This window comes from Molothrus ater, chromosome 6 (genome assembly GCF_012460135.2).
Source record: "Molothrus ater isolate BHLD 08-10-18 breed brown headed cowbird chromosome 6, BPBGC_Mater_1.1, whole genome shotgun sequence".
Lineage (NCBI taxonomy): Eukaryota > Metazoa > Chordata > Aves > Passeriformes > Icteridae > Molothrus > Molothrus ater.
This window is the reverse complement of record NC_050483.2, coordinates 22,053,719-22,071,651: the sequence shown is the minus strand read 5'-3', so window position 1 is coordinate 22,071,651 and position 17,933 is coordinate 22,053,719. Positions and strand designations below refer to the sequence as shown.

The 17,933-nt window shown below is 43.3% G+C and overlaps 2 protein-coding genes across 2 annotated transcripts; one reads left to right on the top strand and one right to left on the bottom strand.

Moving 5' to 3' along the window:
* Positions 1-1,860: 1,860 nt before the first annotated feature.
* ACCS (1-aminocyclopropane-1-carboxylate synthase homolog (inactive)) lies at positions 1,861-17,122 on the bottom strand. Its single transcript, XM_036384825.2, has 15 exons — positions 16,041-17,122; positions 14,352-14,965; positions 12,765-12,824; positions 10,112-10,182; positions 9,503-9,572; positions 8,312-8,378; positions 7,756-7,853; positions 7,107-7,184; positions 5,991-6,091; positions 5,239-5,328; positions 4,230-4,275; positions 3,939-4,080; positions 3,196-3,338; positions 2,660-2,813; positions 1,861-2,453 (listed from the first exon to the last, which is right to left on the bottom strand). Exons 1-15 carry the CDS (start codon positions 16,675-16,677, stop codon positions 2,155-2,157), a joined length of 2,670 nt encoding a protein of 889 aa, XP_036240718.1. The 5' UTR covers positions 16,678-17,122; the 3' UTR covers positions 1,861-2,154.
* On the top strand, positions 16,933-17,709 carry LOC118687329 (splicing factor, proline- and glutamine-rich-like). Its single transcript, XM_036384253.1, has one exon. It carries the CDS (start codon positions 16,933-16,935, stop codon positions 17,707-17,709), a length of 777 nt encoding a protein of 258 aa, XP_036240146.1.
* Positions 17,710-17,933: the final 224 nt, after the last annotated feature.

The following is a 17,933-nucleotide window of genomic DNA, read 5'->3' as shown; positions in this document are numbered from 1 at the left end:
TCATGACCATGTTTCTCTCCTGCCTCCTTTCCAGTTATATTTATATTTTCTGTGACCAAACTGACATTCCTCAGTGGAGAGGTCCTAAGGCAGGTGTTAAAATTGAAAATAACATGGAAAATACTCTATGTGTGTGTTCTGTTGAGTTACAGCAAGCTCAGATGTGACTGTCAGCCATACTGTACTAGCTGTGAGGATTCTGAAAGCATGTCATACCCTCTTTCCTGCAGAAGCATGCTTTACTAGCTGAAACCACACAGAAACAGTACAATAAACCTGCTTCCTGAGCAGTAAATATATATGGGTGAAAAATATTATATAAATTGTTACTTTTGTATATTCATATACTCCAACAGAAAGAACTACTAGAACAAAAGAAAATGAGGAGTAATTAATGGGTTGAATTTGCTACAGGGATTCCCTAAAATATCACTTTAACTAATGTCTCACCTTATTCTTGATTTCAAAGAACTTGATCCCTAAAATTTTGTTGCTCATGTCCTCCTTGGGGTACATAAAAAAGAGGGGGAAAATCAGGAAGTCCATTTGTAATTTGGCTGTACATCGCACTTCCCATTCCATTAACGACACCTGTCTTCTGCTATAGCTTTCTTTGTGGACTTGGAAATATTGTCCATGGACAAATGCCAAACTAGTTAGCAAATACTCTGTTTATAACTGTCCCTTATACTGATCTTACCTGTCACCTCACCAGCCTGGCCTCAGCACTGAAGGAGGAGCTGGTTACTGCTCACAGCAGTCAAAAGCAGCACCATCTTGTCTTCAGCCACTGCTCAGACTTTACTTCCCCTGTCCAAGCAGTTCTCTGCCATCACCACACAGCAAACTGTGGTTGCATTAATTGCCTATGCTTTGGTAATTTGGTTTATGATGCAGATGTGTTTTTGTCACTCATGCCCATCTGCCAAAATCTATGAGGGAAAAGATGCACTTCTATTCATTTTTCATGAGCAATTTCCTTCAATTCTTGATTAATATGTATGCAGAAAAACAAGCTCCAATTTCTTTAGGATACCTAAATTTTATAGTACCAGAAGTTAAATAGTTTTTTATCTGTGAAAGAGGCCTTCTAGTTGAAATACTCTATCACCAGCATACAGAAAACAGTTTCTTAAAATGGGAAAGAGGAGGAGACAGAAGAATACCATTTGGTAAAAAAAGAATTCCCCTGCAAACTGAGAAACACAGAAAAAAAATTGCATTCAATATTGTGATAATGGTGGAAGGTGCGTCCTTGGATGCCTGTGGTACGTGACAGAAGCAGCTGTACCTACAGGTACACCTAACACGATGGCAGAAGCGTTCTCTGCAATCTTTTGCCAATACATGTTGTTGTTAACCACAAGGGATGGACTTCCAGGAATAGAAAAATGCAAAAACAACATCTACTTTCTATTGCCTCTCCATTTGTAGCTCTTTTCTGGACATTCTGCCAAGAGGCCAATGAGTGCATTTTATTTATAGGAATATAAAAAAGAAGAATAGAAACAAAACCAGGCATTTCACCAGCCAAGGGCAGTGGATACTGTCTGATCTGAGGTCAGACTGGAAACCAACTCCAAACAAAATGATTTAAAGAACTCAGTCTACATGACTATGGTCCTAAGAGCCTCAGTTATGAAGATGAATCGATGCACATGTTTATATACCCTTAGCTAGGGCTAAGTTAGGGCTGACACTAGATTCTATCTCCCAAAAACACCTCTTTGAGACAGCTGGCCCCCAAATAGTTATATCTGACCATCATTTAAGAAAAGGGAAACCTCACATAACTTAATCTAGAATCTGTTTTTGGAAAGTGTGAAGAAGAATAAAAAATTACACCACAGGACCTTATAAGAGAGTTAAGAGCATATTTATTAGAAATTAATTAAATATAAAATACAATCATGCTGCAGAACAGAGAGCAGCACACAAACAAGACACCCCCCCCTTCCCTACCCTCACCCCAATCCAAGGAAACACAGCTATATAGTACAAATCAGAGATCTCAAACAGAGGGGAGAGGAGGGGGCCTACAAAGTAATTTTCTTGCTATACAGAAAATATATTATTTGCTGGAAGTCACTACTGAGTTGTTAGGGGCCCAGGGTCAGTTACTGTACAGGAAAGCCCCTGCAGGCACACTGACCCCTACTGCTTCCCCACCAGTTTGCTGAACACATCATAGATCTCTGGCTTTTCCTGGGCAAACTGCTCGGCTGTGTTTTTCTGTAGCCAGTCAGATGAACGCATCTGTTGCTGCAGGAGGCCAATGAGGTCACCAAGGCTGGAGCTACTGGCACAGAGAGGGTCCTGGTGGCGGGATACAAAAATGACTTCATCTGTGCTATCTGCTTTGCCATCCTGATCTGATTGACAAGGCTGCTCCTTCTCCTCAGCCAGTATCTCCTGCTCACGCTCTTCCAAAACCTTGCGTATCCGTTGCATGCCTGCAGTGGTACAAGGAGGAGAAACACTGGTGGATTAATTTAAGCCACAAGTGTCTCCAAATCCATCAGATCCAGGAAAGGATAATGGAGTAAGTGAGAAAAAAACAGAGAAGACAAGAGGATAATAATAGCCTAAGTTTAGGATTGAGAAGAGATGGGAATAGTGGTGCAGAAATTGTGGTGGGAGGAAAAAGAACATTACTCACCTAACTGCAGCCGGTGGGTCTTGTCAGAAAAGATGATGCGGAACCATCCAGGTTCACTGCACTCAAAGGCTTTTCCGCAGGACAGGAGGACCTTATTATCCAGAAAACGCTTCCAGAGCAGCAACTCCTCCTCAAATGTGCCTGTCTTAAGGTACTAGGAGAGTCATCAGAAGGGCCAGAGGTTAGTACCATATAGACTACATCACTGAGATCCTCATGAATTTGTGATTCCCATAAAGTCTGCAAAGGCCAAGGGAGACACCTTTTACCTCTGAAGTACAGCAGTTGTGATACAAAGGAAGAAATGGGGAGGGAAGTGGCTTGAGAGTAGTAAGATTCCTGCAAGGAGGGAAGTTCACAGATTGACAAAAGGAAAAGAACAGACTGAAACATCTCGCAGTCCTTCCCTCTCCTCATCAGATGACAGATTTGTTGAAATAAAATGCTTGTCACAATATTAACTCTTCCTCTAGATGCAGTTGCACTACATGCCTGCCCTCACCCCAGGAGAAGCCTCACTTCCCAAAACTACCAACCTTTCGGAAATCAATCCAGACAAAGAAGCCTGCATTGCGGTTGAGAAAAGGAACCCCAAGTGTCTTCAGCTCATCTGTCACATACGTATGGGCAGCTTTTAGGCGGGCATGGTTGGCCCTCAGGTACACCTGGTTGATCCAGTCTGACCAGAAGAAGAAGATAAAGAATCACAAACTGAGGAAGTATTCAGATCTGTTGAAGCTTTGAAAACGCCCAGCTGTCTTTTTCTGCTTCACACTTTACCTCCTTCTTTTGTTTTCTGTTTCTTCAAATAACAAAAGGACAGCCAAGAAGTATTTTGCAGTTTCATGTCTGTGCAGAAGAGTATCTCCCTGACCTTCCTGAGGAAGTTTCCCTACATTTATAGTTCTTAGTCATCATGGACTGTTAGCATTCCACCCTGGGCAGAGTTTGAAGCCCATTTCCATTTCCCTTGTCCTACAAGCCTGTATTCTTTGTTTCTGCTCATCTGGTTCTGGGTAACTCTGGCAATTTCTGTATAAATAGCTACCATGCTTCCTCCAAGCTGCTCCTCTAACTCTGCTGATCAGAAGCTCTGCATAAATGTGCTTTTCTGCAGAGCTGTCAGCCTTGTGTTGCATGGGAAGTTTCAGGGTAATGGAAGACTGTCAATTAAGGTGTACAAAGAGGAGACCACTTGGGAAAGTAAGGGAAGGGGAGATCTTCCAGGTACTAAGACACACAGAATGGCAGAAGATTGTACATGGAGCTACTGACTCACCTCTGTCTCTAAGCAGCTGTGCAACCTTGTGCTGGACAGGTCCACAAACCCCATGGAAATAACACAAAGAAGCCACTGCATTAACAACATCTTGGTTCTCTGTATATAAAGTACCGAAACGAATCCCAGAAACAGCAAAATCCTGCAGAAGGCACAGAGAGACTACTTTATTATACTGAACAACTGGGATCCTATTACTACTAACTTGATCTTTCCAGCATGAGGAACCTGAGGAGCCCAGACCAAAACCTAGCGCCACAAAGGCACAGCATGATAACAAGCAGCACTCACCTTGGTTATGCCCCACATCACGTGAGTCCGCTGTGGATCAGGCAATCTGTATGTAGAAGGATGCAGATGGGCAGTTAGTGTCATAGGTGCTGAAGCTTTTGGATCACCAGTGCAGCATTGCAGAAACAGAGAGGCAGCATTACACAATGACACACAGTGCACCACCAAACAGCAGTCAAGCAGGGAAAATTCAAATGCAACCTAACTTTAGAAACTAGGAACACCTTGGAAGTAGCTTTAGACAAGTTTTTAAATACTTCAAAGACACAGATGCTTACAAGTGCTACATTTTACATGCAGATTTCCTGAAGCTCATACATTTAATGCTAGAAATCAGGCTTCTGCCAATGTATTTTGTCAAGAATCAAAAGTGATGTTCTTGTACATCTAAGCCCAGCAAGACTGAGCTAACACTTAACCAAGTATATTTTATTTCCTTGCAACTGAGCACAAAAAGATAGCTAGCAGCACTGGTGAAGACTAAAAATTAAAAAAACCCCAAACAACTCAACAACACACTATATTTTAAAAAAATATTTTAAAAGTTCTTCTCATTAAAACAATACCTAATAAAATCCATTATCCAGTCTGTAATACTACTGTGATCTGGGACTACTCTATGGAAAATTAGAAAGTAAACAACAATAGAAAGTCTTTACAAGCATCAACAGAAACATGGGAAAAAGACATTTAGGTAGGAAGAAGAGCATCACCTTAAACAAAAGAAAAATCTGCTTTCTGTTTTGGGAACTGTCATAACCAAATATTGATGCACACATTGAGAAGTGTACCACAATAAAAAGCTAGCTACCATTTTTTACTTGCTAGATTGTACTTGACAAAATTCATTTGCCATTCAGAAATTACTAAAAAAGGGCATAAATCAATGAATGTAAGTTGGATTGAGAATTTACTAGCTCATGACTTAACTTCCAGTCACAAGTTCTCAGCAAGGCATCATGTTGAACTGTCACTGGAAGATGGCCAGGGAAGTAGGAGCTGCTTTTACCTGTCCATGCCTAGGACACTGTGAAACGTGGCTGATTCATCAAAAACTGACAGCATGTAGATCTCATCTACTATCACATGCAATTCATGTCTGCAAAAGGACAAAATGGAGATTACAAAAGAAGGCTGCTTCTGGTTTAACAGAGATAAATTCAGGCCTCCAAATACTTGCTTTATACAAAGAAGAGGGGATGCCAAATTTTGCAGAAATAAAGCAACTTTTCTCAACTTGGATCTATTTTGTGTACATTGAAATGATTTGAGGTATATCCTCTCGTCACACACTGTAACCATGTAACAAGACAAAGATCCTATCATTGCTAATGTGAAAATTAATTCCTAGAAGTACTACCCATCTACTCAGCATCTCATAGAATCTGAATCTCAAACAGTATTATGATCCATGATGAAACCATATTCATACACTTCTTTGTCTTTATGGGTTCTGAGAAACTGGGAGGAAAAGAACTCAGCTTTCTACCAGGGAAGCCCAGTGCCATAGTGTTTCCTCAGATCACTGAAAAATAAAACTTGCATTCCTTGATACAAGCTGCTTTGCCAGCCCAGATGACTGCAGGGTCCATGATCCCAGCACTCCCCTCCCCTTTCTTAAGTCCACCAATGTGTATGAAGAACAGACTATTCACCTGACTTAAAAGATATTCACAGACAAATTCAGGGACAGCAAGTAGTCCACCAGAGTGTGAAAGCTGTATCTGACTCAGGATATCTAGGCTTTCCAAAGTGACATACCTTTTAGCAAATTCCAGGTAATCCCGTAGCTCCGACAAGGAGTAGATGTCCCCAAGGGGATTTTGGGGATTCAAAAGAATTAAGGCCCTTACAGTGACACCCTGCAGAATACAAATATCATAGTATTAAGAAAGTGCCTAGCATGGGATAAATTTTCAGTTCCTCTACTTGAGTAGTCCCTCACTTGAGTGTGACACAGGATTCCCTTCCCTTGAAGCTTCCACTATGACTTTTCACCTCAAAGTTAAATTTGTATGAGAAAATTTTCAGCCACAAATTAACATTTTTTTTGTTTACAATTAATTCAGTTGCAAAGTGAAATGATCCAAATATTATAGAATTAATCTATGATTTTGAAAAGAGGGAATTGCCACTACCAAGTAATTGGTTGCCATCTGGTCAACCAATTAATGAGAAAGATGGTCTCACATGCTCTCAGTATGGAAGTACTTTTTCTGAGCTGCATTAGTCATTGGAAAATAATAAATTACTGAAGACTGCCCATGAAAGTGGCAAGAAAGATGAGAATTTGAGTTAGGTGGATGCAAAGTGTACTCATTTAAAGCATACTTGGCTGGACATGTCAGATCTGGTAACAATTCAAAGATGCAGCTTAACATATATGGGATTTAGGACAATGCCAAACTTACAGACTAACTCTTCAGAAAAGTGATATTCACTTGCATTTTATCCTCTAGAGTTCTCTCCTGAAAAAACTTTCAGCATTCTTAGTGTATTCATCTGCCCTGCTGTGTAGAGCAAACAGTTTTCAGGTAACTCAGCTGGCCTTTCTGAGGGGGAAATCCTGGGTAGTCCTAAATTTTAGTGCACGCCCAAGAACATTATTCTTGGTTATATGAATGGGTTCCAGTGCTTTGTGAATTGTCTGGCTTATCCTTTTGTGCTGTGACCAAAACTGGACAGACATAACACTGAGGGATTCCCCCTAGAAGTGCCCCTGAGTTCACAAGCCATCATGTCAGATGATCTACAAGGACAACCAGAAAGCCAGGTGCTAGGTTTTGAAAATGCTTTGATCTTTAGGCCACATCTGGGATGTGATATCTCCAATATATTGTAAACTTAGCTGGTAATGTGAAGCTCAGCTAAACTCACCTCTGCCTGGGCATCCTGCAAGGCTTTTTCCAGTTTTTCCACTGTAAGCTGAAAAGGCCGAGTACTTGTTCCAGTAATCTGAAAGACAAAAAAAGATTAAAAAGGCAAAGTTGTTTCAATAGAGACTGCCTTGAGCCAATCCACTGACAAATGTTCCCTGAAAGAAAATAAACCCCCAACAATAATGACCTAGCAACCATCTTCTTATCCTCTTATACTACAGAGAGAATAAATAAATCAATAAGTAAAATCAAAGAAAAGTCCATGACAGGCTGGCCAAAACCAGAATTTTCTTGCTACTCTTGAATAACTAATGCAATGCAAGATCTCCATCTGCTCTTGCACCATGGGACCGCCTTCAGTAGGACACGTAGGATAACTTCTCTCTCCAAGGTTCAAAATGGTAATTTTTTTCCTTTCAAGGACTTTTACTGGGAGTAAGATACAAGAAAAGTACAAAACTGGAATCCAGATTCATGGTCTCAAGGGACTTTCTTGTAAGCCAGGTGTCCATTTTCCCAGCAATAAACTGTGTAAATGTCCACTGGCTCTAGTGTACCCTTGTTCTGAAAACTGCTTGCAGAGATTCCCAAAGCTCAGCTTTCCAGTTTAACTACAGAGATTGTTATTCCCTTCTCCCAGATCTTACCTTACTGTCTAAATAGACATACACCAGCTTGACATTACCATAGAGGAAGATACTCTGGGTAATACCACCATAACAGGGAGTAGCAATCAGAATAGCTTCTGGAACCAAGAAAACAAAGTTAGTTACCAACAGGTCCAGGTCACAGTCTTCTCTCCTAATATGCTTTAGCTAAATATGAAAGCATTTTTACAGCTGTGTCCCTTGGGAAAACTGCAATCCTACTGCCTCTTTCTTCACTTTATTTTTACATTAATTCTTTAATCTTCTGCAAGTGCCCAGGTAACCGTGAGTATAGCCCATGTCTAGTCTGGCAAACTAAAAAAGGGTACCACAAAAACAGTGAAGGCAGACAGGGCAGGCATCAAGTGTGAGGGCATGACATCTGCAGACCACAGAATTGAAGAATTTCACAGTACAACTTTGCAGGAAACAAGAACTGTGCAGCAGGCCAATGCTAATTCCACTACTTCACTTCTGTCTAACAGTATTTAAACAAATTAACATTATCTCCCAGCAGAAAAAAACAAAACAAACTATGTTCCAACCATCCACTTACCCCCTGGATCACAAAGGACTGTAGCTAATGCAGAAAATAAAGAGCCACAACCATTTAAAATAATCACCTACAGAAGAAAGAGAAATGCTAGTGATAAATCCATACATAGAAAGTCAACACCATAAAGCAATATCACTGACAATATCAATGAAATAAATTTTCTCCCTAATTCTCCATTAGGATTTTCCTGCTGAAATTCCACTTCTACCAGAATAACTTTAATCCTGTTCTTTCACAGACACTTTGTTCTAGTGCCATTTTTCATTCTAATAAGTAATTTAGAAAAAGAATAGGCTTAAAGTAGGGAAAAAGCTGGGGAGCAGTTCTGAGATCCTAGTAAATCAAAATACTTTTCAACAGTTAATATGTCTTATCATTTCTTCATGGTAACAGCAGCTCTGACCTCCTGCCAAACTTGTGCAAAAGTGGGAACTACTGTCTCGTACAGAAGCAGGTTTGACTCCCTCTTCTACAGGACAAATGCTTACAGGTACCATGAGTTTTATTCCATGTATCAGGAAGAATCTGGTGCCTTGAAGAGGCAGTGATCAGCAATCTGATCAATGGTAACCTCAGTTCACAGGAAGCATGGGGTTCTGTTGAATTGCAGCCAGGAAAGCAATGCCTGACCCAGCTCCTGCTGACTTCAGCACTCAGCAGAGACAGGAGCTCCTGACCTCCACAGGCCCCTTTGTCCAGGCTGTATCTCTCACAAGTCAGCAAGTCCTGCAGAGATTCAGGTCCTGATGTCTTTCTAGCAACGCTGCCACAAATTTTACAGGCTAAAACTAACTCTTGGTTCAATTACAAATCTCTGTCTTGAGGTGTAACAGAGGAATGCGATGACATGGAACTCAACTGAAACAGTGGGCACTCTTTGCCAAGGCTGAGGGATAGAGGCAGAGTAGGTCCCTGAGCTAAATAGGGAGATCAAAATGTAAAGCCCCATTGAGAGTACCAGCAGGAGGAGCTGGCACACAGAAGTGAAACATGAGGCAAATATACAGTAGGCCAGAAGTCTTCTGGTGAAAGTGTGCATCAAAAGCGACTGAAATGCAGAATCAATCTCATTTACATGATAACAGCTTGCATTCTTACCAAATCATTTGTTTAAAAAAACAGAATTTGAAACTTTTTCCCAACAAATGGCAATACATTAGAATAGACACCAATGGGCACTGGGTTACCTACATTCTCTGCTTTGAGAGGTGCAGGGGCCTTGCAGTAATAGGTCAAAAATCGAGCCACTTCTTCCCGTAAACTGAAAAACACACGAAAGCAAATACTGATTCAAATATTCTCCAAGAGGCTGGGCTTCCAAACCAGGTTCACATCTTAGGAAAGTCAAGTCAGGGACAGTACAGTCTGGTGAAAATAGCTAGAAAACAGGATAGCTCTGGCCCATGGAACAGACATGATTTTTACACCCCACAGAGGTGCTAGAGATAATGTCTATAACCGTGCATATATTTCTGATGAGCTTTAATCTGGCACAGAAAAGGAGGATTAACAACCCCAAGTGTTCACTATGTTTCAAAGAATTGTTTAGAGTTGCCCAATTTGTTAATGTTACAAGTGCTTTTAAAACTCTGCTTCAGAAAATTTGCATCTTCTCTCACATAAAAGGATTTTTAACTGGATGAGCTGGTAGGCCAGCTAATGTAAAGTTTAGTAAGAAAAAGATGATTTAAGTGACCTAGAAACATTTTAACTAGAGAATGTAGCAGAAGAAGTTTGTATTCATCCATTCTGTTTATTAAACAAGTAGTCAAAAAGAGAAGTGTTACAGAAAAGACTTACAACAGATGTCCTTTCCAGTCAGGATACTGAAGCAGTGAAGGGTCCATGAGATTCATATCAGCCTGTGTCAGCTGGGAAAAATGCAAAGAATCATTGAAAGCCCAGTTACTGATAAGGAAAATATGGAGATAGACAGGATCCTTGCACAGGCACACATCTGCACAGACACTTGTGCAATTTCAACAGTTGTAAAACTGGATTGGGAAAGCTACTGACCATCAAAATTAACGCAGCCTAGAGAAGCAAGGACCAGCAAACTGATCTGTGATACCTTCAGGTTGTATGAACTACAGGTTTCTGCTAAGTTACTGCAGCCAAAACTTCTCTGCACAGAAATCTACAAAAAGGATGCAGAACAAGCAACATACAATGCCCATAACCAAGGCATCTGCAAAAGACTTTCTCAGCAAATGAAGCAAAACCAAGAGTGTTTTGCCCAAGCTTTGAGGACAACAGCTTTTGGCTGGAAAAATAAGTGCCAGTTGTGAAAGCTCAGGTCCAGACTGTCAGAAAGAGTTAGAAAAGAATTTGAATTGGAGTCAGATATGCATTTTCCTTAATTAACTTTCAATCTATTAATTTTTTTAATGAATTACAGCTTTCATTTATGTCTCAGTTCAAAGTTACGGCAGATTCTTCAGATTTATTTTTCTGATCAGTTTGGTAAATGTTGAAGTGTAACAGGAGCTTTCAAAAGACATGAGAAGAATGAAATTATCTTCCTAATAATTATTCCCCAGGACAGGCACTTTGTTCCTTATAAGAAGTTCATTCTGATCTCAAAGACAGATTGACCTGAACTGTGGAGGTCGTTTTTAATATTTATAATTAGATAAAGTGTGCACACTGCTTTTACCTAAATATTTTCAAGGTATTAAGTATCAGAGTTTCACATAATCCAGTTCTGTGAAGTTGTAAGGGAAAGCACAGCATTGATACAGGCTGAGGGAACATTTTAGATAAACAAAAGGCAATAAACAAGTATTGTATACGATGCCCCTTCCAACCATTTAATGGCTACCAAATCTATGAGTTAATACTAAGAAAGTAAAGGTGGAGGTGACACAAGTAGGTAGGTGATAGTGCAAAGGAGGAGGGAAATTCCACATGCAGTGTGAAAGTTTCACACTTGATAACAAAACCATAACATTTTCTATAGGTGTTTTAATAACTGGTGCCAAGCTTTGGAGTTTAAAGACAATGTCCTTATCCCATGCAGAATTACAACCTGATAGTATAGGATAAAAGTTCCTTCATTCTGCTGTAGATGTTCTTGGAGTCTGTGTAGCTCCAAGAACTGTGCCTCCTTACATCTCTCTCCTAAACTTATCTAGAGAATGAAACAGCAAACACACCAGCAGACTTGGCCAAAAATTACTCTGAATTAATAAGAGGAGAACCCCTAAAAGTAATGTGTTAAGTGTTCTCTAATTTAAGGGTCAGAAGTTGAAAACAGAAACTGGATACATTATTCAGTGGCAGCAGTAAGTATTTTTAATCCCAAATAGCAAAAAAAATATTTGCCTACAATCCCAGCTGATGCTGCACCAGCTTCAGTGAATCCATACTGTTACTCAAGGCTGCAAGGACAGAGAAGCTGACAACAACATCTTTGTTCTGCTTGTTGCCACAAGCATGAACACTGTACCTGACAAAGTCTCAACTCACTTTCGTAGAAGGGCAGCTGACTACTGTCTCCCTCTGCACTACTTACTGCAGACATGGTGTTAGTTTAAAGGAGAAGGGACAGTGAAGGAAGGAAGGCACCACCTACGCAGCCTAGAAGACACCTTCCCTTGCAGGCAGCAGCTCTGCCTTACCTGTTCTTTTAGCTGGAAGGAGGAGTGGTGGGGTAGCATCCTCCAAGCCAGTGGAGTAGCAGGCAGAAATAAAACAGGGAACACTTTGAGGGTGGGAAGTGGTGGAATGGGAGAAACCATGAAGTTCAAACTGCCGAGACTGTCCAACTCTGAGGCACCTTCCCTCCCCGCACACAACCACAGGTAGGAAAAGGTGCTACCTGCCCACCTCAAAGGCTGCTTGCCACGGGCAGTGATTTTAATGGAAATCTAAAAGCATTCCTCTACAGCATAGTTCTCTTGCTTCCTTTCGACTTTTTCTACTTTTTCAGTTCTGCTATGTGTTGCACTTCTCTGCCTGGTGCAAAGCCAGCAGGTAGCAGCTGATCCACTCTGATTTTGAGAGATTTCACTGCTGCCACACTTGCACATTTCAGGTGAGTTCAGAACCAGGTGTCCAACTGTGTGACTTTATAACAGACAGGTGTAAAGATATTCAAAATTAAATAGATTTCAAAAGTAATTTCAAAATATATGTATTAAATAATCTACTGTGAGCAAGGGAAAATAAAATTCATCTTATTTTCATCTAGTTTTCTGAAATAAGTACATCCCCAGAGAGAAACTCGTCATGAAGAGGAAGAGAAAAACACCCGTGCTCCTATCCTCCTGGAAAAATAAAATAAATAAATGTACAAGTAGTTGTATTCAAAAGTGACTTCCAACAAATTTAAAATCCACAATGAAAAACTTCACCAGAGAAACCTGAGTAACAGCAGTAACCCTAGGAAAGTGCAAGCTTTGAAGAGGGACTGCACAGCAAATTCAGTGTTTTATTTTGGAATAGAACTTACCCGCTTGGACATCAGGTCAAAGCAGAGCTTGTTCTCACTGGTGCCAAAGTTTATTATACCCTAGAAAAAGAAACAGAATTGTTTATAGACACATAAAACATGTGAGTACATCACCTTAGCTATCACTTCACTAAATTGCCTCCAAAAAGCTTACCAAGGAAAAGTCAAAATACAGTTCACATAAACTTCACCGTATAAAACTCAAGATGTGCATCTACGTGTGTACATTTCCATATATATCCCAAACACTTGGCTTCTTAGTCAATAAAAATAAACTGTCGGTAAATAAACATGTACTAATAGTTTATACTTCTTTACAGAACATGTTTAACTTAATCTTGAATGCACTCACTGTTATACGTAACTAAAAAAAGAAATCCTAAAACAACAAGGTTAACACAAAAAAAAAAAAACAAGGTTAACACTTCAACAGCAGTTTTAAACAAAGTTTTGGATATGTTTCTTTATCTTAAAAGCATTTGTTTACCATTAATTACTATTCCACTCTACTGATTTGCTCAAAAACTATATAAACATGTAGTCATGATAAGTAGTTAAAATCCTGAATTTTTCCCTCTGGAGAGATGACCCTACAGTTCCAGGTTTATGATTTGGCCATATATAATATGACATTAGATCCTCAAGAGTTCAAATCTACTAGTACATTCTCATTATTAGAAGATTTTGGGTAAATAAAATTTTAATATGTGAAATAAAATTGAAACAACTATACACTTCTGATGTTATTAAAGTACAAGTCTAATTTTAGGTATTTGTTTAAAAAAACCTACCTCCTACATAGACAACAGTTTGTAGAAGCAGAACCCTGTACCTCATAATACACCTTGTAACAAAAACTTCCCTGTGTATTTCTAGTTTAACAATCCAATTTTCATCCCTGCAACACAGTGCAACTAAAGTCAGGGCTAGTAATAGAATATTTTTAAAGTTTCAAGTAGTTAGTTCAGTATGTGAATGAAGCATCTAAATAAAAGTAATCCACATATAAATTATTTACATTTACTATATTTGTTTCTCAGTAATAGTTTGCCATGAGCTATTAACACAGCCTTTGTGCCACAAGAGGGCTATGATGAGCTACTTAAAACCAAGCAGCTGAGTGTAAATGGGCAGAAAAAGTGCTGAGTGTTATTAACAGTAATTAAAAAAAAGGCTACTACTTAGTAGTTCTACTTCCTGCACCCATCACCTGCAATAATCAGATATAATCAGATAATCAGAGACGGTCCTCAGTGGGCAATAGAGGTCATGAGGTGGAAGGACGAACATGAGCTCTGTTCCTGCAGATTGCTTACATCTTTCAAGGTCTGCTACTGCTATTACTACCCTGATTAAAAAATCAGTGTGCAAACCTGAGCTGAACACAGCATTCATCCTTGGTATTTAGATGTTTCACAAAGCTACTTTTAATTTCTTTTCCTCAAATAAGCAGTTTTATGCACCTTGTATTACTGAGATAAAAAAAAAAAAACAAACACACTTTTAGCACATCTGCCAGCAAACTTCTAAGAAACTTTTTTTTCCTAACAAGGGAGCCAGGAAAAACACTTTGAGGCTCTTACTCACGTTGGGGTTCTTGTCTTCATCATACTTGTCAGCATGATAGGCTTTGTACCCTTCCTCAGTGGAGCCCTGAAAAGCGCTGGCAAAGTTGCCACGAGCAGAGAGGTAGGGGCTTCTCTGGAAGCCGCTGGGGTTACAGAAGCTGTGCACGTCAACCCTCCTCTTGGCAAGCGGCCGAAGCCTCATCTCCTGCAGGTTGCTCCCTCTTCCTCGCATTCCCTCAATTTCGGACAGCGCCTGGCTGAAGTCCAAACCCTGAGGCATGGCAACAGAGGAGGAGGAGCCACTATGGCTCTGCTTTAGGATGCTGAGCATTTGAGCAAAGACATTGAACATGCGAAACTCATGTTCCCTCTCCAGTTCAAAGCGGCGCTGCTCCAGTTGCATCCGGCGCTCCTCCACGTCCAGATCTCGCTGGAAGCGGCGTTCTTCCATCTGCAGAAAGCGCTCCTCCATGGCCCGCTGGGACGTCAGAGTCTTCAGCAGCAGATCGTCCAGTGGGTCCCTCATGCGCTGCCCTTTCCGCTTCTTTCTCAGCCGATGCAAGGCAGAGAAGCCAGGCCGGGGAACAACGTTCTGGATCCGTGATGAGTTTGCCATGTTTGGCTCACTGAAACCTGTGAATACACAAAAGCAACAAAGAAGAAGTGCAGCAAGCAAAGTGGCATGGGCATGCCTTGCTTCCTTCTCCTGCCTGTCGCAAGAACAACCTTTTATCTACCATAGAGTTTACAGAAAAAACAAAGTAAAACCTGTCAGGTACATCCTGAGGTTTGCAAACAGGTTTTTAAGTTTGTTTTTAACATCACACACTAGGCACACCATGATGCTGCCAGCCCCAGCCCCTTACATGGTCTCTGCATTAACCGGAATAATCATCAGTTCCCTCCACTAGGCTAACTATGCAAGCACCACAGCCAAGAGGACATACCATTTCTTCCTGACCTCAGACATTAACTTCACATTTGTTATCACCTCTTCTTCTCCAACAATTCATGGTCTTCCATCAGCCTGTCCTAGACTGGTTTGAAACGCCCAGGATTCCCAGACTATACCCTTCCTGGTAGCTAAGCAATGCCAACTGCACTTTCAGTGCAGGAATCTCATCTCCTGTAAACAAACACTGTTTCTGCCAGTGACTTTCACAAACATCTTCTGTGCAAGTCCCACCAAATAGCTTAGAAGTCAGGCAATGATTATTCCCAAGTATTCTTCACTGTTGAGTGGGCTAAAATATAAGATCTGGAACATATTTTAAAGAAATGCAAGGACAGTTTACAGTGCAATCATGGCAGAAGAGGGTGTCATGATACAATTCAGCATGAGGACAGCAGACAGCTCTGGTTATGTGATACCAAATAAGCATGCAAATGGGTTTTTTACTGTCAGCATTATATGCAGAAATCTAACTAGCCCAACTTATGGAGCTCTTTGGATTTCATACACAGTATTTCACCTAGCTCAGTAATTCTAGATTATATTTACCTGCAGTGAGATACCTGCATTTTGGGAATGGCCAAAACACCATGAATTCAGATATCAGCTATCTACTTTAAAGCTTTCTGGGATATGGAAACAAGGATCCAAATGTCATTGAGAAAACCAGGTGTCTATCTCTGCACCAGAAATAATCTTCTCTTTCTGGGAAAATGGGCAGGAACCTTATGCTGGAATGTAAAAGGCTATCCCTACCTGAAGGTGAAACACTGGTTTCAATGGGAATCTCCACCCTGGAGATGGGAGAGTCGTTTTGGGCCCTCTCCAAGAAGGCTCTCTCCATCTCCTGTTCTTCAGGGGAGCCCTGCTGGTAAGGCATGGCTTGTGGGGGCTCTGGGGTCAAGCTGTGGTCATCAGAGTTCACCTCCTCACATTTGATTTCCATCAGCTCAGGGTGCTGGGAGTGTCCGAAGGGCAGGGCGGAGGAGGTGAACTGGTGGTGGTAGCTCTCCACCATGCTGCCCTGCAGCACCTGCTGAGCCATCATGCTGCTGCTCAGGGAGCCATAGGCCAGGGCCGGCCGGCTGGTCAGCACCCGGTCCATCACCTCGTAGAACTTCCACGTCCGCCCGCCCCGCGGGGCCTTGCTATTGTCCTTGATCCGCCGGTACTCCAGCTTCATCTTCTTGATCTTCTCCCGGCACTGGTCTCCCGTCCGGTGGATGCCCTTCTCCCGCAGCACCTCGGCGATGCGGTTGAAGACGTGCTGGTTGCGCAAGCAGCTCTCCAGCTCTATCTGCACCGACTCGTCGGCCCAGAGCTGCAGCAGCTCCACCACCTCGGGGTCCGACCAGTTACTGCCGCGCTCGTACTTCTTCCCACGAAAATCCATCGCTCCCGGGGCCGCGCCCGCCGCTCGCCCCGGGCTGCGCACCTGCCCCTGGCCCGCCGGGAGGGGCTTTCGCACCTCGGCCCTCGAGGGCGCCCGGGCGGCCCGGCCTCCCCCAGCCCCTACCGGGCTGCAGGGCCTCGGGCACGGCTCGGCACGGCTCGGCTCGGCACGGCACGGCTCAACCCATCCGCTGGAGCCAGGCGGAGCGAGCTAGCGGGGAGCCGGGCCGGCATGTTCACATCCGGGGTGACGCACATGCGTGCAGCCTTATTCCGGGATAACTTTATCCCGTGCCAGGCGCTTGTCGCGCTCCCGGGGCCGGGCCGGGCTCCGAGCGGCGCCGTGGGGTCCCTCCCACCCTGCCTCTTTTCCTGCCGTCCGTCCCTCCGCACGCCCCGGCCCGGGAGGAGGCAGCACCGGCCGTGCCGTGCCGCATCACCCGTGCCGGGCCGTGCCGAGCCACGGCCGCGCCGCAGCCGCGCCCCCCCTCACGGCGCTCGGCACCGCGGCCCCGCCCCGCTCCGCCCGGCGCTGCCAGGCACGGCCCGGCACGGCTTCGCCCGCAACACCCCCGGCTCCGGCCCCGGCGGGGCGGAGACCTCGGGAGCGGTGCCGCCGAATGCCGCCGGTGGAGCGGCCGGCCCCGCTCCCACCGCGCCCCCGGGCCCGGGTCACTGGCGGCGCCTTTGCCGGGGGCGGGCCTGGCCTGGCGAGAGCTGCGGGGGTCGGCGGCAGCCCCTGACAGCGGCTGTCCCCGCTGCCCCCGTGTCCCTCGGGGACAGCAGCGCTCGGGGACACGCACGGGGGCACTGCCCAGCGCTCCTGGACACCAGAGGAGGATCGGTGCCTCCAGCCTGGCCGTCCCGAGCGACCAGGCATTACACCAGCTCGTCCTTTGTTTACACGCCACCGTCAGATCGAGTACGCACTCCGTCCTCTACCCCATCTCTAACTGGGCTGAAGGATTGCAGAGAGCGAATGCAAGATTTCTTCCTTTTTCCTCCACACCACACCAGCTCGAATTCCCGGTAGGGATCTGTGATTGCGGAACTCGACTTCACAGAGCGATGCTGCCGCATCAGCCATGGAGGTGGCCTCGAGGCACGCTGCAGGACAGAGCTGGCAGCACCGTGCCACATCAGTGCGGAAATCTCAGTCCAGACCCCAGTCCGGCAGGAGAAGGACTGAGCCCTAAGACACCAAGTACAAACATAAACCAGTAATTAATGAGGAAACCAGAATGACACAGTGTGTCC